This window comes from Hemibagrus wyckioides, linkage group LG07 (genome assembly GCF_019097595.1).
Source record: "Hemibagrus wyckioides isolate EC202008001 linkage group LG07, SWU_Hwy_1.0, whole genome shotgun sequence".
NCBI classification, from domain to species: domain Eukaryota; kingdom Metazoa; phylum Chordata; class Actinopteri; order Siluriformes; family Bagridae; genus Hemibagrus; species Hemibagrus wyckioides.
In genome coordinates, this window is record NC_080716.1 from 26,765,979 (window position 1) to 26,789,760 (window position 23,782).

Genomic DNA, 23,782 nt, shown 5'->3' on the forward strand with positions numbered 1-23,782 from the left:
TTATTTATTTATATTTTCCTATTATACCCTCACATGCCCCTGGACTTCTTAATCAACTAATCAACCATTAAATAGCAAAGTAAAAAAGAAATTAGTCTACAGTATTTCACACCTCACAAGGAATAGTCCATTCTATTACGGTTACTTTTCTCAAAAAAGACATTCTTGATGACGTATGCAGCAAACTGCAATCTCCGGAGGACGCAGCATCTGAAATGAGACACAGCGAATATAGAAACAATGTATATGGGCGGGTCACTGCCCCTGACTAATCCAGTTATCCAATCAAAGGACGGGAAATTGCTGATGTAATCGTATGCCTGCTAGATGCAAGTCAGCATTTAGAACCATTGTTTTCATATTTCCTGTTTATACCCATATAGTATTTTTATTCATATTGTTGAACAATAGGGGGCACAGAGGGCTTAGTGGTTAGCACATTTGAAGATTGAGGGTTCGAATCCAGCTTCCAGACCTGTGTGCATGGAGTTCTCATGTTCTCGCAGTGCTCCAGGGATTGATCCTGAGCTCAAGTTAGAGAGTGTGTGTGTGTGTGTGTGTGTGTGGAGTTCTCCCTATGTTCATGTGGGTTTCCTCCCACTGTGGACAAACATGCAGATGGATTGGTTAAGCTAAATTTAACCAATGAACATAATGCACACATTTTTTGCACAATTTATAATTACACCAGACACTTTATCTGCTGTAAATACAACTTGCACATACTTCTCCATGCACATTCTGCCATAGCCTTATTTACTGATGTACATATTTACATATTTACACTTGTTCATTTGCACAATTTCTACTATTTGCACTTCTGATAGATGTTCTGATATAAATGTGTATAAATGTGTGTTCATAGTGTCCTGTGATGGGTTGGTGTTCTCATGGCTCGTGCTCAGTGTTGCCAGGATAGGCTCTTCCTTGAATCCAAAAATAAAAAATAAAAAAATCCACCATTGTCTGGTAAATCATCCTTCCCAACAGGCAGGTTATTTTCTAGTCTCTTTATTATTTGATTAGAAGGATGAATACATGTTTGTGATTTTATAATGATTGGGTGTGTTTTTGTAGTGAAAGTTGCATGCAAGAACATCTTGTCTGTGATGCATTAAAAGTATCTCTATGCCCTATAAAGAGTAAAGGTGCGTTCGTCACGTGCAGGAGTGTGTTATTTGGACCCTGAGCCGCACACTGTGGCATTTCACACGCCCACTGCAATTTCTGCACTGTGACTACAAAATGGCAAATCTCTAAAAATAGTGCCCTACGTAGTGCACAGGGTGTGGACATCCTTTATTAGAGTGAACATGAGGTAAAGAAGGATTTTTTTCCGGAAAAAGTACTTTCTGTGTACAGGTTTTAAAAAAATAAAAAATTAGAAAATAGCGAGAATTTATAAGAGCAGCCATCTGATTGGACAATGTGAACAGTACGTGATATTCCCGACCAATTAGAGTGTAGGGGCCGGGATTTGTAAAAAAAAAAAAAAAAAAAAAAAAAGTAAATAAATATAAATAATAAATAATAATAATAATTATAATAATAATAATAATAATAATACGACGGGGGGGGCGGGGGCGTAGAAAATATGGCGCTGAGGCGCAAACCTCCCTACTACCTGTGTTGCCAGATCCGCAGGTTTCGCGTGCTACTTTTGTGTACTTCATGTACACGTTCAATTAAAGATTAAAAATAACAGTTTAAGCAAATTTCAAAAATATTTCACAGATACCCAAATTGCGACTACATTTTTATCTTATATCTACATTAGCTCTGCATTTGTACTGTATCTTGATGTGTTAACGCAGTTAAAGCGGATAACAATATCAGATGTGAGGCAAAAATCTACCAATGACTTAATAAATCGCTTTCTAAATGCAATTAAATCACACTGGGGTTCTTTTGGAAGTGAGTGCGTTTTTTACAGTGTGGCACTGTACGAGAAGTGCAAAACAAAATAACAAATCAGAAAACAAAATAACAAATCAGAAAACAAAATAATAAATCAGAAGACAAAACAACAAATCCAAAAACAAAATAACAAATCAGAAAACAAAACAACAAATCAGAAAACAAAATAATAAATCAGAAAACAAAACAACAAATCCAAAAACAAAATAACAAATTAGAAAACAAAATAACAAATCAGAAAACAAAATAATAAATCAGAAAACAAAACAACAAATCCTAAAACAAAATAACAAATCCAAAAACAAAACAAACAAATCAGAAAACAAAATAATAAATCAGAAGACAAAACAACAAATCCAAAAACAAAATAACAAATCAGAAAACAAAATAACAAATCAGAAAACAAAATAATAAATCAGAAGACAAAACAACAAATCCAAAAACAAAATAACAAATCAGAAAACAAAATAACAAATCAGAAAACAAAATAATAAATCAGAAGACAAAACAACAAATCCAAAAACAAAATAACAAATCAGAAAACAAAATAACAAATCAGAAAACAAAATAATAAATCAGAAAACAAAACAACAAATCCAAAAACAAAATAACAAATCAGAAAACAAAATAACAAATCAGAAAACAAAATAATAAATCAGAAAACAAAACAACAAATCCAAAAACGAAATAACAAATCAGAAAACAAAATAACAAATCAGAAAACAAAACAACAAATCAGAAAACAAAATAACAAATCAGAAAACAAAATAACAAATCCAAAAACAAAACAAACAAATCAGAAAACAAAATAACAAATCAGAAAGCAAAATAATTCTATAATGTTATTTCTGGCGGGTGTATGTGGGAGCAATTTGGGGTAATAACCACGTATGACGTTATGGCCACATGTACATATAGTAGGAAGGAATAATATACAGCTCTGGAAAAAGAGAGAGAGAGAGAGAGAGAGAGAGAGAGAGACACCACTGTGCAAAATAATCAGTTTCTTGTGTTTTTTTTTTCTTACAGGTTCATGTATTGGTGAGATGAACTGTTTTGTTTCATTTTTTGTGAACTGCTAACAATATTTCTCCTAAATTCAAAACATAACTACAACATGTCAAAATAACCCAAGATCATGCAGTTTTTGCAGAGCTTTAATAACTCAAATAAAACAAAATGCAAATAATTTGTAAACAAATTGTGTTAGTGCTTTGGCTAAATAACATTAAGAAATCAGTATTTGGTGGAATAAACCCGATTTGCAGGCGTTTTGGCTCCATGCTCTCCACCAGTTTTTCACATGCTGTTGGGGAACTTTATACCACTCTTTTTGCAAAAAAGCAAACAGCTCAGCTATATGTATGTATATGTATGTATATATATATATATATATATATATATATATATATATATATATATATATATATATATATATATATATATTCTGCTGTAAAGGTTTAGCTAGTTTTCATTTTAAGGTGAAGGATTTTTGTCGCACATCTGGCAACCCTGCTCCTACTACAGTGTAGTGAAGGGAAGATTAAAGCTCACTGTAAATCAGTGACAACGGGTAAAAACAGGGAATAATACATCACCCGAAGGAATTGTGATACATAATAGTCCATTTGTTTTTTTCTACAGTTTTATAAATCACCCGGAGAAGTTAAATTTGCATTTTTTGCAGCATTAAAGACGGACTGAAGTGTAAAATTGTTGACGAGATGGGAAACGCCGCGGCCGCCAAGAAAGGCAACGAGTTGGAGAGTGGTAACGTGCATTAACTTCATAATGTATATTTATTAAAGTAATAACCACTGTCATTTATTTCATTTACTTTTTAATAAGTTAATAAATGCACACCTTCATTGATCCGTGCCTTTCTGCACTGTATGGCACAAACTCGTATTGTTTGTTATTGTAGCTTGTTAGCGTTTATCCATAGCAGTTGATTTGGTATAAGCGTACCTAAAGTTAACCAATCAAGCAGGACAACTTGGTTTAACTCTTAATTAGTCTAGGTTAACTGTTTAATGGTTTAACTCCTAGTTAAACCAACCTTTTGTGGAAACTAGCTGGCTAACCAAGATGGAATAACAGTTAGCCTGCTAGTTGGAAACCATATAAGAATGAAGCGTTAACGTTATTAGCTATTAAAGATAAAATTGCACTATGTGAATAAATTTGACAAGTAACCTGGTGGATGCAGCGTTTAAAAATTTTATTTTATTGCAATTGTTTTTTTTTGTTTTTTGTTTTTAAAGAAAATAGTAAACAAGTACCGGCTAAGCTAGGCTTTTCGACTGGTGTAGGCCCAAAAGGTGCGTTCAGGATACCGTGCTATTTTCGGTTAAAATTAGATATCGCAAACGCATCACTTGTCATTAAACAAAATAATAACACTGATTTACGTCCGCTAAAGTGGATTTGACCTCGGGATTAAGCAGCAAACTAACTTTAGCATCCGACAAGAAAGCCAGAAAGTCGTTTTCTGGTGTGTTAGCAGGTTAAAAGTGTCATGGCTAGTTGAGCTAAGATAAGAAAACCGTTAACTTGGCAGTGTGACAAATGAGAGGCGTTCATAAAAACGTCTACACTGTCAATTACAACTCTGAGAGTTGTTTTAGATTTAGTTGTTTTTTTTTAAAAAAAATTAGGTGAAAAATCAGACCTTATTGCTTTAAGGATAGCAACTTTTCCGAGGTCTTTGCTGCAGTTTCGTGTGTGTATATATGAGTGTGTACATGAACACCAACAACAGTGTAACTGTAAATTTGGAGCTTTAGATGAGTTTGAACGCACCACGTATCGATTATAATCTGATCGCCTGTATTTATCTGTGGATATTTATTTTTAAACATCATTACTATACTTAAATATAAACCACACATTTCTTTTTCTTCTAAATAGACTTTTTTTTTAAATGAAAAAGCCCATACATTTAGTACAGTTTGTTTATATGCACATTGAGCATGTGCAGTGTTCACTTACAGGTGCAATAGTTGATTATTATTATTATTATTATTATTATTATTATTATTATTATTTACTTGAGTGTATATAACCTGGATTATATGTAGAACATGATAAAAAAACAAAAGCAGATTAACTCTTGGTTTTAGGAAATGTGTATAAATTGAAGGAGAAAACCAGTTTGGGAAACGGTCTGGAATTTTTGTTTGGATGCGCCTCATGTCAGTCAATTTATAAACACTGTACAGGCCAATGAGTTTTTTGGAGGCAGAGCTTCATGAACATGAGCAGGAATCACTCAGATGTCGAACACACCTTAGTCTCGGGGCAGTGGTAGCTCAAGTGGTTAAGGCTCTGGGTCGTTGCCCGGTGTTCAAGTCACTGCCAAGCTGCCACCGTTGGGCCCTTGAGCAAGGCCCCTAGACCACCCTGCTCCCAGGGCGCTATATCAAGGCTGACCCTTCGCTCTGACCCCAACCCTCAAGGATGGGATATGCAAAGAAAGAATTTCAGTGTGCAGTAATGTATATGTGACAAATAAAGACAACTTGGTTTAGTCAGACGAACCGCTGTCTGAACATCTGATGCATATGGCACACTGATGCAAACACTTCAAGAGATTTATAGTAGACATCTGATTGGATGGATTGTACAGGAATTCTGGGAGACGTGTGTCCGGGTTTTTTTTGTGTTTTTTTTTTTTTTTTTCAATGGTCCGGCTGGAAAACGAAGCCACAGTGATGCTTTACTTTCCTCATGGAAGAAGAAAGCAGTGGTATTCTGTACTGTTTCAATGAGAGTTTAGGAGGATCAGCTAAACAATGAAATTCAAGGTACAGGCTCATTAATTTGCACGTCTTACTTCAATGATCCATCTATGGTTTACATTTCCATGGCCCAAACTTGATGCTGAACAAAATGAAATGTAATTAGTGTCCGTCAGATGCCCTCTTGATCGGTCCTTGGCCTATAAAAGCTGCTATAGAGTCCAGACCTTCTGCTGTCATTCTGAAGGTCTGGCTACGCAAGAATAAACTCACCCTGACTCTAATCTTTAAAAAAAGGCAAACTAAACTTAACATAATGTACTGTTAACTGATTGTGTTAAGTATTGTTTTGCTGGGGTTAGATTTACAGTGTTCAGTAATGTAAAGAAAAGTCCTCATGACACTAAAAATTAAGACCAATCCCAATCAGTCGCAAATCAGTTGCAAACTGGCAAAACAGTACAATATTTATAAGGTGTACAAACACACATCAGGAGCAAAATCAAACATAAACCAATCACTTTCGTTCCTCTTTTCACTATCAGACATTTAAATATCAGCCGATATTCGGTATTACTCCAACACCGAGCCAGCTGTAAGCTTGTGTTGCAGAAGCGAATCAGATATTGTGGTATATCCTTAGAAACTCACGTCTCAGTACTGAGTTGCTGGTGTGATCACGATTCTTTCATTAATGCTGCTACTTAAGTGAGGAATAATGCTGCGTTTGACTTACACCATAGCTCAAAATTAAGATGTGTACATTTGAGGTGCAATACGGATTAAAAACACGGCTGCCTCCAAGCTGCTGGAGGATGTATATATTCCCCTTTGCGCTGTGTAGTGAGCGTTAGATCTAACAGGTACATATGTCTGTATGTCTTGATGACATGATGCAGGGTCACCTTTACCATACTGTTTTCCAGATGTTAATTAAATATCAACACCTTCCAACCAATTGGATTAGAGAATTCCACAGCACTGTGATATTCTCCACCATGACACATAGGACCATATTAAAACTGTATCAAGTGAATTTGATGTCAAAAACTTTTTCCAAGTGCCCAAGAAGTGTTTGTCTCAGTTTCTGTGTCAGTAAAAAGAAGTTTGTTTTAGTGTCATTTCCTTGTTACTTCAGTCTGTCGTTGGTATGCAGAGCTCTGCGGAAAATGACCCAGCGGTCTCAGAAGAACTTCTCGGATTAATAAATAGTCCATTTACAGAAGCGCACAGACATGCACACAAGCTCAGATGGTTGTACTGTTCTGTAAACACTGGAGCACAGCTCAGCTCTGCCCGTATATGGTGAAGAAGTGACTAATGCCCATTCATAAAACTCACAACTCAGCTCTAGGGTTTGTTGAAGTCTCTGTGTAGACTCACACTCTTCCCCTAGAGCGTCTTAATCTCAGCACCATGAAGCTCTTCCACACACACACACACACATACATTTGTCATTGACTCGAGCAGCTTGTCATCAGACCTTCGTCAGAGGATAAGTGTAATTACGAGCTTTGAAAGGCTTGACGCAAGCAGCCCCGGGCTCGTGTTGGTTTGAGCACGATGCTGATAGCAAATACACCCTGGGCCGTGAGATAGCGCCGGCTCGAGTCGTGTAAACATGATTTAGGGTTAAGCACAGCGCGATAACTTCACTTTGTCTAAGGGAAGTAGGAGCTCCGAGGTGTTGCGGTTCAAACGGCACACTTCTGTATGACCTTAGACAATTTCACACGCTGTTCACGCTGAGAAACTCAAACACACCGTACAGTAAGAGGAGCAGGATGATGGACGACACTTACAGAACAAATACAGAGCAGCAGCTTTGCTCTTTCCACTAACCTGTGCCGTCGTGCACTAAAGAGAAAAGAAAAAGCTTTTTAATCACACCCTTCAGGATTTCGTAGAGTTTTGGTGTGATTTTTGCAGCCAAAATGATTGTGCTGTAGCTTTTTTGTGCGTGTGTTTGTGGGAAGCTACTAGAATTGGCGAAATTTCCAGCCCAGGATTTTTCTTTCAGATTCCTAGCAGTGAGACACACCTGTAATGACTGCACTCATCTTCCACACACGTGAATGAAAGAGGGATTTGGCTGAAGGCGTGTTGTGATGACGTCACACGACGTCGATTTCTATGTCGTTTTTAACCCTAAGAGCAACAACAAAGTGCCGTCACGGCCCACAAAACAGCGCACTGTGCAGTCAGTGTTACAGATTGTCAGTATATACAGTACAACTCCAAGTTCACTCTTCATGCAGTTATCAGCCATGTTAATTTCGTGTCACTCGCTGAACTCAAAGTCAAGGAGAGCCTCTGTGTTCCCGAGCAGGAATTCCCGGTTGAGAAAGTTGGATAATTAGATTAGATTAGATTAGATTCAACTTTATTGTCACTGCACATGTGGGTACAAGGCAACGAAATAGTTAGCATCTAACCAGAAGTGCATTTCGCAGTGCAAATAATTAGCATGTATAATAAGTATATAACAATAAATAATTTGCATATATAACAGTATATAAACAGTATACAGTGGGAGGTAAATGCAATGAGTGCAAATGAGCAAATGATTGTAATGGTGCAATAAAGAAGGTATTGTATACCATGATAATAAATAAATATGTAAACAGTATACAGAGGAGTTATGTACAATGAGTGCAATGATTTAGATGTGTGCAATGAGGAAGATATTGTATACTATGATAAATAATTTGCATATGTAAACTGTACACAGAAAGGGTTATATACAGAAAAAGGTTATAACCAGTGATAATAATGTGCTCAGTCAATGTGTGTGTGATCGGTGGAGGCAGAGTTCAGCAAAGAAACAGCTGTGGGGAAAAAGCTGTTCCCAAACCTGCTAGTCTTGATCCGGAGGCTCCTGTAGCGCCTCCCAGAAGGCAGGAAGGCAAAGAGACTATTGGTAATCTGAACCAAATGCTGCATTAGTTCTTGAATCGAACCCTGGTGCGGTTCTTCTCTTCAGCGCAGTTCATTTAGGTGACACTCTCAGGTCCAACATCTGAGCTCCGTGACCTCGGTTTCAGTCGAACTCCAGAATAATTCCATTGCGATTTAATCCTGAATCTGTAATCCATCCTGAATGAAAATCTTTGTTTTGAAAAGTCATTGTAGAGTAGTTTTTTTTTTTTTTTTCATTTTAATATTTATAAAGGTTGTTGAACCTACTTGTCTGCCAGGCCAGGCAACTTTGAGAAGTGTGTACCTCTGATGTGAAATGATCAGTGTCGCTCTTGAAACCGGTTCTCAGTTTTTGATTCCCTTTACGATTCAGAGCCAACATCAGAATTAACACCAGAAATAAAATGCTTACTGGCTGCTAATATAAAAAAATGAACAACCCAAAACAACACAACTTTATTTAAGAAACCTGAATAGAAGGTATTTCCTCCTTTCTACATACTAAACATTTAAGCACATTTTCTTTATGGTTTATCTATGCTCATGGGCAACGTATCCTTCCGAAGTCTGCTCTCCGAATTGGATGAGAGAAAATCATGCTGATGAGAGAAACCCTGTGCGATTGTAGCCCGATCTCCACAACCCCAAGATGGTGGAATGCCTGTTTGTTTGTTTTTCTGTCAGTATTTGCTGTTCGTCTGCAGTGAGGCATGGATGTGCAAGAAATTATTTTATCTTTCTGCAAACTGCATTTTCAGCCAGGTGCATTACAGTACATACTTCACTTTTTCACCAAAACACAGCTGCTTCATGTACGCCATTGGTCTCACACTCGCTTGCATAACTTCTTTAAAAAGCGACATCCGCCAGACGCCTCGTCAGAGCCAAAACATCCCTGTCCGTCTGGTTTAACTGTAAGGTTTGCCGATTTCACATCAAACACCCCCGACAAGCTTTGTGTCTCTTTAAAACCTTCCGCCTTCATTGGGATTGTTGTCATGATCCACATCTCAAATCACTGCTAGTCTCATCTAAAATAATGTAGATTGCTAGAAAAAACAGACCTCCCCATAGGTATAATGGGTTTTTAAACCTCAAACTGTAACTGTAATCGAAAAACCAGTTAATGTTAGTACTCAATAAGGGTAAAATGTGGGATTTGAGGAACTTTGAATCCACGTTTAGTGTGTAGTTCATGTGAGAAAGAGTTGTGTGAAACCTAATGCTTTTTCACCACATTGGTGTGTGTGTGTGTGAGAGCGGGAGTTGGGGGGGGGGTTCACTTGGTATTCCAAACCTCAAGCTCCAAGTTCATAAAGCCGATGAGACGAAGTGTGCAGTTTTATCAGCGTGACTATCAGACTCTGTAGAGTTAAGAGAGAAATTCGACGCTCCTCTGACTTTTCAGCATCGGCCACTCTTAGGTTGTTTTCAGCATCGACTCTTTATAAAATCTTGTAATGGGGAAAATGTGAAGAAGCGCATGCTGTGATAAAACTCGGTCTGAATTCGCAGCAGATGCACTACAATCTGATAGCGAGCTAACAGACACGTAAACATGGTGCTGTTTTCTGGAAAGCCGGATACTGACTCACGCCAAGCAAACCTGGCAGTTAATGTTAATGTAGTGTATGTGTGTTTAACTCGCAGGAAAAAAAGAAATAAACAACTAACCCAGTACAGGGTTAAGTACTTCTGAAGAAATCTGGAATAGAAAGGAGTAGAGAGTGATGTCGCAAGGATCACAAGTCTTTCTTTCTTTCCTTCTTTCTTTCTTTCTTTGACTGGTTCATCCTTGTTTTTTCTGTTTTTCCCTCTCTTTCCTGACACGTGAGGATGAGGCATTCTTCTTCTTCTTCTGCTTATTATTATTATTATTATTACTATATCCAGAATAAAGGAAACTTACACTGATGTTTCATTCAGACACACTCAGTCCTCGCTCTCCCTCGTGTGACCCGAGTGTGATTACTGTGTGAACCTGCTGAACCACAGAGAGGACACACACAAGGGTTTGATTCAAACACATTAAACCTGTTGGTGTGAACACTCGTATTCAGTCCTGCTGAAATCTCAGTGTCCTGAAACTCTATAGGTCACTCTCACTATCGTGTGTGTGTGTGTGAGTGAGAGAGAGAGAGAGAGAGTGAGTGAGTCTGTCTGAGTGTGTGTGTGTGTGTCTTTCTGTTTGAGTGTCTATCTGTCTGTGTGTGTGTGTCTCTGTGTGTGTGTGTGTGTGTGTCTGTCTCTGTGAGCTTTTGTGTGTGTCTCTCTCTGAGTGTCTATCTGTGTGTGTGTGTGTGTCTGTCTGTAAAGATCTCTCCACACACACAGGTCATGAGAGGAAAAACAGAGAACCATAAAAGGAGGATCTGAGACATGCTGCAGATGTTCACTTCTCCTGAGAGAGGAACCGAGTTTACTTTAAAAACTTATTTAACCCTTGTTTAAATCTCAGAATAAATCATTTGTAGCCACACACACACACTCGCTCACTCACACACACACACACACACACACACACTCGCTCACTCACACACACACACTCGCTCACTCACACACACACACACACACACACACACTGTAGTGCAGGAAAAAGTGTTCTTACATTCTTTTCTCTCTCTCTCCTATTTACTTTGTCTTTCTCTTTCCTAATTTTATTTAACTTTCCATCTGTTTATCCCCCTACTCTCTATTTTCTTTCTTCTCAAGTTCTTTCTCTTTTTCTTCTCCTTGATACTCCCCCCTTTTTCCTTCTTTTATTTATTTTTTTTCCTCCATTTTTCATTCCAATATCCAATTTTCTCTGCATATCTCCTCTCTTTTTTCCTTCACCATTTTTGTTTTGGTTTTCTATTGCCTTCTTTCTTTTCTTTTTTTCCTTTCTGCTTTCACTCTGTCTTGCCTTCACTTTTTCTTTATTTCTGTTTAATCGGGTTGATGTTTCTTCAGTAAGTATTATGGCATGTCGGGTAACGGAGCTGAAAGTCAGTAGTCTTCCCTTTTCTGTGTCTCTGAATGAAACTGTGGCACATCTGATCCATGTCTTGTGCATATGATGTTATTGTTTCATCTGAAACTTTCTGCTTTTCTCTCTTTGTGTCTCTCTCTCTCTCTCTCTCTCTCTCTCTCTCTGTCCCTGTCTGTCTCTCGATCATCCCATCCATCTGGGTGAATGCTGCTGCAAACCCCTGGTGATTTATAGAGACGTTTGGTATGAACATTATTTCACTAGATGATCACAATGACCGAAAACGTGCTGATTGATTGGCCTCAGTAGTGCGAAAGCACGACATTTGCCACAAATCCACGTGACCCGACCCGTGTGTTGTTTAAAATCCTCCCTTTTCCCTCATTGGGTCATCTAAAGTTGTGACTGTGTGAGTTTGTGTGTGTTTTTGCGTTTGCATGCTCCTCTTTTGTGTAGAATGAGCTATACGCAGAGTGGATTAGCGCTACAGCTAGAGCTATTAGCATGGTGTCGTTGTGTGCGTTTTAGCATTATTAGCGTTATTAGTATTCTGATTAGCAGCGCTAGCACAGGTGTGCTGATCTCTGTCTTTCTCTCTCTTCCCTCTGCAGTCAAAGAGTTCTTAGCTAAAGCCAAAGAAGATTTCCTGAGGAAATGGGAATGTCCACCACAGGTGAGACACATCTATCTATCTATCTATCTATCTATCTATCTATCTATCTATCTATCTATCTATCTATCTATCTATCTATCTATCTATCTATCTATCTATCTATCTATCTATCTATCTATCTATCTATCTATCTATCTATCTATCTATCTATCTATCTATCTATCTATCTTCTCATTTTTCTAGCCTTTTCTTTTCCTTTGAAACGTTCTTACCTCCTGTCTACTTTGTCTTCCCTCTTTCAGTAATTCTTCCTTTCTTATTTATTCTTTTTTAATTGAGTTTGTTTGCATGAAGTTTCTGAATGTTTGATGTACTTGTTTATTTTTTTATTTTCTATATTTAATTATAACTATAGTGTCTTCTCTGAATTGTATTGAATTGTTTTAGCATTTATTTTCAAATGATTCTCCTTCATCAAGGCATTTGCTTTATTTTCTCTCTAGAGCACAACTTGTTTAGACGACTTTGACAGACTGAAGACTCTGGGCACGGGCAGTTTCGGGAGAGTCATGCTGGTAAAACACAAGGGAACAGAACAGTTCTACGCCATGAAGATTCTGGACAAACAGAAGGTGTGTGTGTGTGTGTAGGTTTTTATTAGTGCCAGGCTTTTTTCGTTATTTATTAACTTTTTCTTTGACCTAGATTAATGTTTACTTACCGTAACTTACTTAAAAGTACCAATAAGGGAACTTAAATCAAGAAATAAACAGTATTATAAACAAAAGATTGGAATATTTGGGAAAATAGTTTTGAGTTCAGGATGGCTGATGATACGTTGCAGGACGGATCAGGGACAGTTTGCACCTAGCTGCACACTGTGCACTTTACGTGGCTAAGACAAACTTCTGTCTTAGCTCTGTGGTGTTGTTTGTTGTTTTGTGTTGAACTTGTTGTTGTATGTTTATGTAGCACCAGGTCCTGGAGAAACGTTGTTTCATTTCACTATGTACTGCGCCAGCTATATGTGGTTGAAATGACAATAAAGCTTCTTGAATCTTGAGTTCCTAGAAAATACTTAAATTTGTCTTGCTAATTATAGTTACTTGCTGATTTAGTTGTTTGCAACAACATATATAGCCAACAAAGTAACCAAGCCATTGATTAGTCAGTTATGTACTTAGTTATTTGCTCAGTTACTTTAGTTACGTACGTACTTTACTTAATTGCTTCGTCACTTTGTTAAATACTTACTTAGTTGTTTGTTTATGTAGTAACTTAATTATGTTCAGAGTCGCTTATTTACTTTGTTGCCTACTTACGTTGTTGCTTGATTATTTAGTTACATACTTAGTTGCTTGGTTCCTTTGTTAAATACTTACTTTGTTGCTTGGTTACTTAGGATGACTAAGTAAGTACATCACTAACTACTGCTTTTAGTAACCTGCTTGGTGTACTTTGTAGTTTGGTAATGTAGTTATGTACTCGCTTGCTTGATTCTTGCTTGCTTGTAAGTTGTGCGGTTATTTAGTTATGTACTGAAGAAGTTGCATGATTACTTGGTTACTTGGGTACTTAGAAACTAAGCAACAAAGTAAGTACCTGGTTGGATGGATGGATGGATGAATGGATTGATTGATTGATTGCCTGTCGTCTTGTGTATTTACAGGTGGTGAAATTGAAGCAAATAGAACACACGCTAAACGAGAAGAGAATATTACAGGCGGTATCATTCCCCTTCCTCGTCAGACTGGAATATGCCTTCAAGGTGTTGTTTCAATCTCCTCCTGCTTTCTGCAGTGCTGTATGTGTGTGTGTGTGTGTGTGTGTGTGTGTGTGTGAGAGAGAGAGAATGGGAGAGAGAGAAACTGAACACTCCTTCTTGCTTCTCCTCAGGATAATTCCAACCTGTATATGGTGATGGAGTACGTACCGGGTGGCGAGATGTTCTCACATCTACGAAGAATCGGGAGGTTCAGGTACGCCCGTGTGTCAGAGACTGGAGCATTAAAATGGTCACTTCTGTGGACATGAGTGTCTCTATATAAAGGGTGGTGTAAGGTGCTGTATTAACATATTGTATTAAATTAGTGTCAGGGCGTGCATCTATTTCTTTTTTAAATTAGTGGATCAATTTTAGGGCTTCGAACCAGCGTCCATCCTAAGATTTGTTGGCAGAACAAACCAATCCACATAAAGAGCATATACCCCGTTATACACACAGTCCCCTTTCTATATAAATCCCAAGCGGGCGGTTTTGAACGTGCTTTGCCAGACGAGACTTCTAATTGTGGTGGTAGATTTCTCAAGACTTAATTGTAAAATGCTTTAGGAATGAAAAGTCAAGTTTTAGTTGTAAGACAGGATTAGATTTACATGAGGGCCTGGGACAGTTCCAGCATTCCCAGATGATTTTATTTCTGTCTGGATCACCTGTTTCAGCATTGAAGTAAATTTGGATTTTTGCAAACTGTGCATTTGATCATTTTAGTCTCATCAAGCAGATAGACGTCTCGGTAGTTTATCAGGCAGATGCCGCAGACCCCCAGTATATTCTGACAAAACCTCACAGACCCACAACCTAATATATATTAATGCATGAGTTGTTTTGTTTGTTTTTTTTTGCGTTTACATTTCACATTACAAGCTTCAAACTGAAGATCTATGACAGTATTGTTAAATTTACACCTAATTTGACCATCATTCTGCATTATTATTTACTTCTTTAGTTGATCAATGATCAGTGTTGGACCTTGTACTAATAATGACACAGTATATAGAATATAATCTTTTTTAAAAAAAAAATAAGAATATATTCTTTTTTAAAATAGGTCTACAGGTTTTTGATCGGAAAAGACAAATACCATATTCACATACTTTAAACATTTTTAGAAACACAGACCCTCTGTAGCTATGCCATAGAATATAGAGAAATTAAAAGTGCATGATCCCACACACTGAATAAATCGGCTGTTATAATGACGGCCACAGGGATAAAGTCACTGTATATTCATGTTACAAAATGTCCTATAACTTTTTGTTTTCTAGAAATAAATAAACATGGATTTGCATTGGTCTTTATTCGTATAATATTAATCATCTAATAATAAATGCTGCTAAAACAAAGGGATAATTGTAAATGATCCATAAAGTTCTCTATACTCAAACTGCTAATACGTATAAAACCACATAGGACGCTGTGTGATGCAAAAACATCCAGTTTATAGGTAAAACATCTCCTTAGAAACTCTCATCCACATGAATTTTATGGAGACGCATAAAAATCCCCAGTCTGTTTCCTGTCCGTCTCTTGGCCATTACGTTTGCCTTAGTGTAATTCATATATTTTGTTTAGTAGTTTTGTATAATGTACCTGTTCTGATTCTGTCCCCCCCCCTCTCCACAGTGAACCACATGCACGGTTTTATGCAGCGCAGATAGTCCTCACCTTTGAGTACCTCCACTCGCTAGACCTCATCTACAGAGACCTGAAGCCTGAAAACCTTCTCATCGATCAGCATGGCTACATACAGGTCACCAGCGAAAAGGCTTTTATTAAATCCTAATGTGCAGAATGATGGAGTGTCTCACCAGGGGGCGCTGTGTTACTGAAAGTATATATTGTGTATAATCAACACACTAGTACCAAAGTAAAAAAAAATCTTGAGATTCCCACAAGTACTGTCTTGAAAAAAGACAAGAAATTCTTATCTGAGGTTAAGTGTGTGATGGACCATGTCCCTACTATTCTACTGTACAGTAGGTGAAGAGCAGGAAGCATATAGAAAGAGTAGCATGTCCAAATTCTCAGTATTCATAAAACATCATAGAGTGAGAGCTGCTGAGAAATAGCCAGTTGACTGACTGACTGCTTCCACCGTGATTCTGCAGCATGGGAACAGAGCCAACTAACTGCTCTTTCCCATCATGCCTCAGGACTGGCCTGGAAGAGCTGTCAGAAAAAGTGCTATAGGAATTAAATGTTCCTTGTGGTTAATCCGCACTTGTCTAACACCCGAGTAAATTGCTAAGGTTATTGAGGGTAACATCACGTCACGGGTAACGTTACCATGCCAACATGACGGATGTAGTATATCCAGAATGTATTCATACTACACTGATCAGTACGTACCGTATCAACAGTCGAGCAGTAGATACCGAATTGCACACAGTAGACACTTTCACAGTACACCATTCCAGATGTGTCTCTGTTTTTAAGATCTGTTACAGTTGTGTAATATCTGCTGGACTTTTAGGGTCTTTCCCAGGGTCGGTAACCTCCAGTGCACTCCCCTTCTTTTATTCTGCTGAGGAAAAGCATCACATTTCTCAACCACTTAGTTTCTTTCAGCTTCTGCTGATTGCAATATTTAATACACAAGTCATTTACATTTACTGTACATTTTATTTACGGAATATTTTGCAGTAAACAACTGCAGGGGTCAACACACCACAGCAGATTTCAATATGTAGTCAGTTTTAGTTATTTTTTATGATTTGTTTAGACCCTGGTAAAAAAAAAATAAATAAATTAAACATAAAATTGATTGAGGATGTACTTTCTTTTTCTAGTAACTGTATATACCAGTTTAGATTTCTTTTCTTTTTTTTTAAACAAATAAATAAAAACCTTTGCAGCTTTAAGTAACAGATTTTGCATATATTTCCTAGCATTTGAAAAAAGCCAGAACTTTATTTATTAATTTGCTCTTTTTTGCGTCACAGGTCACCGACTTCGGCTTCGCAAAACGGGTGAAGGGCCGAACCTGGACGTTGTGTGGAACCCCGGAGTACCTTGCACCAGAGATCATCCTCAGCAAGGTAAAGACTGAGCATTATTCACAGACCAGGTGTAACATTATGACCACCTGCCTAATAACGTGTTGGTCCCCCTTTTGCTGCCAGAACAGCCCTGACCCGTCCTGCACTGTGTATTCTGACACCTTTTCTATCAGAACCAGCATTAACTTCTTCAGCAATCTGAGCAACAGTAGCTCGTCTGTTGGATCGGATCACACGGGCCAGCCTTCTCTCCCCACGTGAATCAATGAGCCTTGGCCGTCCATTACCCTGTCGCTAGTTCACCACTGTTCCTTCCCTGGACCACTTTTGATAGATACTGACCACTGCAGACCGGGAACATCCCACAAGAGCTGCAGTTTTGGAGATGCTCTGATCCAGTGGTCTAGCCATCACAATTTGGCCCTTCATCAAACTCGCTCAAATCCTTACACTTGTCCATTTTTCCTGCTTCTAACACATCAACTCTGAGGACAAAATGTTCACTTGCTGCCTCTAATATATCCCACCCACTAACAGGTGCCATGATGTGAATAACACTGACTCATCACCTGGTCATAATGTTATGCCTGATTAGTGTGTGTGTTATTTAACATTATATCCTCCAATCTCTAAGATGTCATGTATTTCAGATTTTAAAGGTAAACTTTTCCTTCGGTTCACTTGAATCTGAATACCTGTGTTATATAGAGTTTCATTTTGTTTATTGTTACTGTTTAATTTGCTCTTATTGTCTCGACACTGTAGTTTCTGACCACATCTGATTCTGTCTCAGATTTCATAAAGAAACCTTTAACTGTGAAAGGGTACAATATAAGCATAAAGAAGCAGTCTTCTGTTCTGTGTATATTGTTATGTGAGACTGTGTCCTCTTATCTTCTGTGTAGGGCTACAACAAAGCAGTAGACTGGTGGGCCCTGGGAGTGCTCATATACGAAATGGCTGCGGGTTATCCTCCATTCTTCGCTGACCAGCCCATTCAGATCTACGAGAAGATCGTGTCTGGAAAGGTAGAAACAGTTGACGCTGTGTGTTACGCTCACTTTCATGGTAAAAGCGGTAGTTTAGCCTAGAACCTACATTTCACAGTGGCATGTGGTGTTACAGTGCTACAGATTCACAACTGAATGTGACACCACACAGGCTGTTTAAGCAGTGGCACCTAAAAACAGGGAAATTTAGTGCTGGCTTATGAGGGTAACGAAGATTTTATTTCTTCGTCCCTCAGTGACTCCTCTGTTCGAACAGAAACTAGAATTTGATCGGTTTATGTGGGAAATATGTCTTAACCCCGCTCAAAGACAAAGAGAGATTCGGACAGAGAAAGACAGATTCAGACACACAGACGAACCAATTCTGTCAGACTGAGACAGACAGAAAACAGCAGACAGATTCAGTCAGAGACAGATGGATTTGGGTAAAGAGACAAAAAGATTCAGATGGACAAGATTTAGAAAGTCAGACAGAGATAGACAGACATTCGTTTATTCCCACAGACTGATATCGACAGTCAGACAGGTTCAGAAACACAGACGGACAAAATAGATCTAGGGACGCAGCACGTGACGCACTGTGCAGTCGTGAACTTCACAGACTATAGAACTAAGCCGCGTTCAAATCAGCAGTGATCATTGCGACACCATGTCGAACACTGCAGAGCTTGTATTACATCCCGCTGTCTTCTCTGCAGGTACGGTTCCCGTCTCACTTCAGTTCAGATCTGAAGGACCTGCTAAGGAATCTGCTTCAGGTGGACCTGACGAAGCGGTATGGCAACCTCAAGAACGGCGTCAACGACATCAAAAACCACAAATGGTTTGCCACGACAGATTGGATCGCCATCTATGAGAGAAAGGTGTGATATCATCATCATCATAATTGTAGTCATAATCATCACTGACATCATGGTCACAGTAATATTCTAAATGTGGAAGCATCACACTCATTTTTGTTTTATTTTGTTTTCCCTATCCCACAGGTGGAGGCTCCGTTTATTCCTAAATGCAGAGGCCCGGGAGACACGAGCAACTTCGACGACTATGAAGAGGAGGACATCCGCGTGTCTGTTACAGAAAAATGTGCGAAGGAGTTTGCCGAGTTTTAGTCGCGGACACCTCAGAGCTATACGTATACATATATACGTATATGTATTTATCTATATAAATATATATATATATATGAGTGTGTGTGACTGTGTGCGCATGAATGCGTGTGCGAGCGTGTGTATAACCACACAGCAAATGAAGTAAGGGGATCTTTGCACTCTAAAGACACGGGGACGGAGCGGAGACCACATCACTACGTCAGAGTTACTGCATAGCTCCTTCATTCCGTCTGGTTCTTCATCAAGAGGCCAACAAAAAGCCCTCACGCTTTACACGTTACATCAGACTCTCCACTTGCTCATGCAACCCTCTTTATTTTTATTTTTTTTGTGGTTTGTCTTGGCTGTTTGAAAGGTGAAAAGGTTTGTCAGAAGTGTTCAGGACTAGGACTTCCAACGCCAAAACACTCCGAGTGCCAGTTTATCAGGTAACCCTGCCGTCTTCTGACACTTCTTCAGCCCTTCTGCTGTTCCATCACAGGACGACCGTTCGCTCCACGTTCGGAGTGTGTGGTAATATAGCAGCATAACAGAAACTCCAAGTGCACACCCTCCACCAGGGGGCCTCGTACCAATGTGGGGATTTATAGAGATGTATTTTAAAATGTGTTTAAAAGATTACAGAGCAAGCGGCGTTTCGATCGAGATTTTCTGTTGCAACTTTTCAGATCTGGGGTCAAGCAACAAATCCAAACAAAGAGCAGGAATCAAAACTTTAGTACCCATTGAGCAACATGAGCTCAAAGAATGCGCAGACCAAACGTCCGATTCAGGCGCAAGTCATTTCTTTTCGTTTGTTTACACGTCACTTTTCTTGCATGCTGTGGATCACTTACTACATTACTACATCCACATGTGTATATATATGAGAGAGAGAGAGGTGGGTTCACCTGTTACATCCTTTTACACTACACTCGTTCAACTGATGGACTTTTATCTGTATATGTCCTGTTTTTATGGAAACCTTTGCATTCTATACTTTATTTTTACTACATCCACTATTGTTACTATAGTTCATTAGCAGGATTTTTAGTGGATGTAATATTGTAGTTTAAAAAACAATACTATGCCTCTGCCACTCTGTGGGATTGTGGGTCGTCCATCTGAGCAAGATATCTGAAGAACAAGTGGCAAAACGTTTGTAGCATAACTCGCTGTCGAGTTCTACTTGTTTACTGTGATTGCAAAAAAAAATACTCTCTTGATTCAGGTAGAACCGAGTAAAGTATAACGGTCTTGTTTATGAGCTCAGCACTAAGCAGGTTTTGATGGTCCTGGAATTTGAACCTTCTGAGCAGTAGCCCAAAGCCTTAACCATCTCGAAGCATGTTATCGCTTAGGTGTGTGAAAGCTTCAGGACGCATCACTACCACGTCAGTGTCAATGCTGCGCCTCAGAATGAACCAAATGATACCCGAGCTCCTCTGGTGGTCGTTTTTTTTTTTTTTTTTACTGACTTGATGTGGATGGATGTCAGCAGATGGGCTGCAGTCAGAAAATAAATAAATAAATAAACAGCTGGAGTTGGGTGAGTCCACAGTGGGTGAGCTTAATAAACCGGCACGTTGCTCAGACTCGATGCCACTCGTGATCTCAGCAGTGTCATGTAGCTATGATTTGAAGGATACGCATCTCGCGTTGTGTCTGTTACAAGCTTTTGTGCAATTTTCTTTTCCTTCATTTTCAAGTAACAGCAGCAGTTATCTTACCTCAGACTCGACCTCTGACCACTTTATTTTGTTTCCCGTCCTCAGCTCGCAGAGGTGCCGCTTCTCTCCTGTGCACAACGAATGATTTGTGAAGGTTTTTCTTGTTAAATTGTGAAGAACACTTCAGCCAGTGTTGCAAGCATGACCAAAACGTCTGAGCTGTGGTTGCTGGAGGTTTTGATCCATCATGACTGAACCCATGATGAGTGTTAGAGTGATCGTTAGTACAACCTGCACTTAATCCAGACTTGCCCTGGCTTTTAGGCTTTTTTTTTGTATAATTTCTGTATTATTTTAAAGCTTTGATGTGAAGAAGGTTATATCTTAAAATGCCCTGGTACATCGTTCCGATTCGGCTCAGAACAACTCAAAGTACTGTATATTTTCATTAAACGATGTGTAGCAGATACCGTTTGCTGTGAACGTGGTTTCCTGCGTTTTTGTGGAAACCGACCCTGAGAATCGCCAGATGCACATGAAATCTTTTCGTATTTGTGTTTTTGTTTTCTAAGCCCCCTCCCCACCCCCACCCCCAAAGAATCACCACACCATTCTCCAGTTTCTGTCTCTTTCTATCCTTGATTCTTTCATTGTTCTGACTGAATTTAGAGTTGCAACTCGTAGGTATGGATCTTGTTTGCGATGCTTGATTTCCAAGGTACATTCTCACAGACACACATACTTCAAAAAATGATTTGAAAAAGAAAGAAAGAAAAAAAAAACAGACTGGGGTTTGATAGCCTCAGCTCCTTTGTATCACAGAATTCAGTTATTGTTCTGCTCATAATGCATATATGCATTGTTTCTTATATATGTTTTTATTTATACACATTAGAGATGCTAATAAATTTTATTTTTAAAATTGCATAGTGCTTGTGTTGATTCCTTGCAGCGTTCGTTCATCCGACTGTAACCACCGCTTTGAGGAAAAATCCCACTCTGAATGTTTTATATGTTCATTTTTATAACTAACCGCATTAACCTCCAAGATTTATTTTGTAAATACATTATTCTCAATTCAAAAGAAGTTTTTCCCCACTTTGCTTTTCGACTACTTGCTGATAGTGATGTTGGATTTTCCTCTGGAATCATCTCTACCTCCCCAGAGTAATGCAGCGGCGCTTTAATCCTTTCTTATCTGTCCAGCTCTCTCTCTCTCACTTCCCCGTCTGTACGCTCTGCGCAAACAGATCAGTGCCATCGCACTCATCATCTCATAGATCGCTTACTGTCTTACGGTGTTTCTGTCATAACCAGGTTGTAAAACTGCATTGCATTCTGGGAGACCAGTGTTTCACATCATCATTACTTCTACATTGTATTAATTATTATCATGTTGATCATTGCTAAAAAATCAGGAGTAAATAAAAACACACTTTCTCTATTGTTTTCATGAGCTGAAGCTAAAGCTAAAGATGATATTTATTTCCCAATTGAATATAATCCCTATTAAATACAATCTCGCAATAAGTTTCCCTAGACAAAATAAGAAAGCAACGAATACTTAAATAAAATTAAATGTTGTATAAATAAATAAATATTTAAATATTTCAGTGTAAACAATACATCTAAATTATATATATATATATATATATATATATATATATATATATATATATATATATATATAATGTATTGTTTACACTGAAATATTTAAATATTTATTTATTTGTAAATATTTATTTATTTATTTGTTTTTTATATATATATAATATATATATATATATATATAATGTATACACACACTACCACTCAAAAGTTTGGGATCATTAAAAAATTTTTTATTGTTTTCCCAGGAAACGCACACTGAATAGAAATGAGTCTGAAGTAAATATAGCAAAAGAACAGGACATGCTGACATGTCAGAGTTAGAAATAATGATTTTGATAGAAATGATGAATGTTTTCTTCAAACTTTGCCTTCATCAAAAAACTACTTTTTGCAGCAATTACAGCCTGGGCATTCTAGCTGTCAATTTTTCAAAATAATCTGATAAGATTTCACCCCATGCTTCCTGGAGCATCTCCCACAAGATGGATTGGCTGATGGAGTCTTCCTTCGTAGCTGAAATAGAAATAGCCTTTATTTGTCTCACATACATTACAGCACAGTGAAATTCTTTCTTCGCATATCCCATCCTTGGAGGTTGGGGTCAGAGTGCAGGGTCAGCCATGATACAGCACCCCTGGAGCAGAGAGGGTTAAGGGCCTTGCTCAAGGGCCCAACAGTGGCAACTTGGTGGTGCTGGGGCTTGAATCCCTGATCTTCTGGTCACCAACCCAGAGCCTTAACCACTTGAGCCAAACTTTTGAGCGGTAGTGTATATATATATTTTTTACATTTAAATAGGCTAATGGTTAGAGTGTGAGCCTTGTGAAATAATGTGTTTTTTAATGTGTCCTGCATTCTTAAAAGGAAAATGAGCTGAACAAGTTACATGAGTGTTATTACATCATAAATCACAAGCGCCGATCATGTGGCGCTAAGTTCAGCAGGGGAAGAGCGTAGGATTGGGGGAATGTTCAATATGTTAAGATATTTTTTGTTGTTGTACCTCATTGTGATTTATTGTTAAATATCAGGGAAATCTCTTGTTTTAAGCTTCACGTTAAAAGTACTGAAAATGAACATTCCCCCTTCTAATCGTTGCTTTCTGCATAACAAAGTGTTGGTGTATGCAGGGTGGTGATGGTGGTGCTGTAGTTAGCATTGCTTCCTCATAAGTCTAGGGTCATCAGTTTCATCGTAAGTTTAGTTTACTGCCTGTTTAGAGTCTTGTGCGTTCTCTGGATTAAATCAATCCTCCTAAAAACATGCTGGTAGGTGGACTTGGGAATTTATATTGTTCCTAGGTGAGAATGTGTGTGTGCACCAATGCTCTGTGATGGTGTCCATTTTTCTCATCTATGCTTTAGATAAAAGCATTCACAGATATTGAGATTTTTTTTTTTTTATAAAACATGGACATCTTGGACTACATATGACATACTTGGACATCTTATGACATAA

The 23,782-nt window shown here is 38.3% G+C and overlaps 1 protein-coding gene across 2 annotated transcripts; it reads left to right on the top strand.

Moving 5' to 3' along the window:
- The first annotated feature begins 3,418 nt into the window (after positions 1 to 3,418).
- prkacbb (protein kinase, cAMP-dependent, catalytic, beta b) lies at positions 3,419 to 21,638 on the top strand. 2 transcript variants are annotated; one of them, XM_058395070.1, is made up of 10 exons: positions 3,419 to 3,687; positions 12,159 to 12,220; positions 12,664 to 12,792; positions 13,830 to 13,928; positions 14,057 to 14,139; positions 15,567 to 15,693; positions 16,886 to 16,981; positions 17,848 to 17,970; positions 18,651 to 18,815; positions 18,939 to 21,638. In XM_058395070.1, exons 1-10 carry the CDS (start codon positions 3,642 to 3,644, stop codon positions 19,062 to 19,064), a joined length of 1,056 nt encoding a protein of 351 aa, XP_058251053.1. In that variant the 5' UTR covers positions 3,419 to 3,641; the 3' UTR covers positions 19,065 to 21,638. The 2 variants fall into 2 exon arrangements, with proteins under 2 accessions (XP_058251053.1, XP_058251054.1); XM_058395071.1 differs by lacking the exon at positions 3,419 to 3,687 and adding an exon at positions 11,336 to 11,790.
- Positions 21,639 to 23,782: the final 2,144 nt, after the last annotated feature.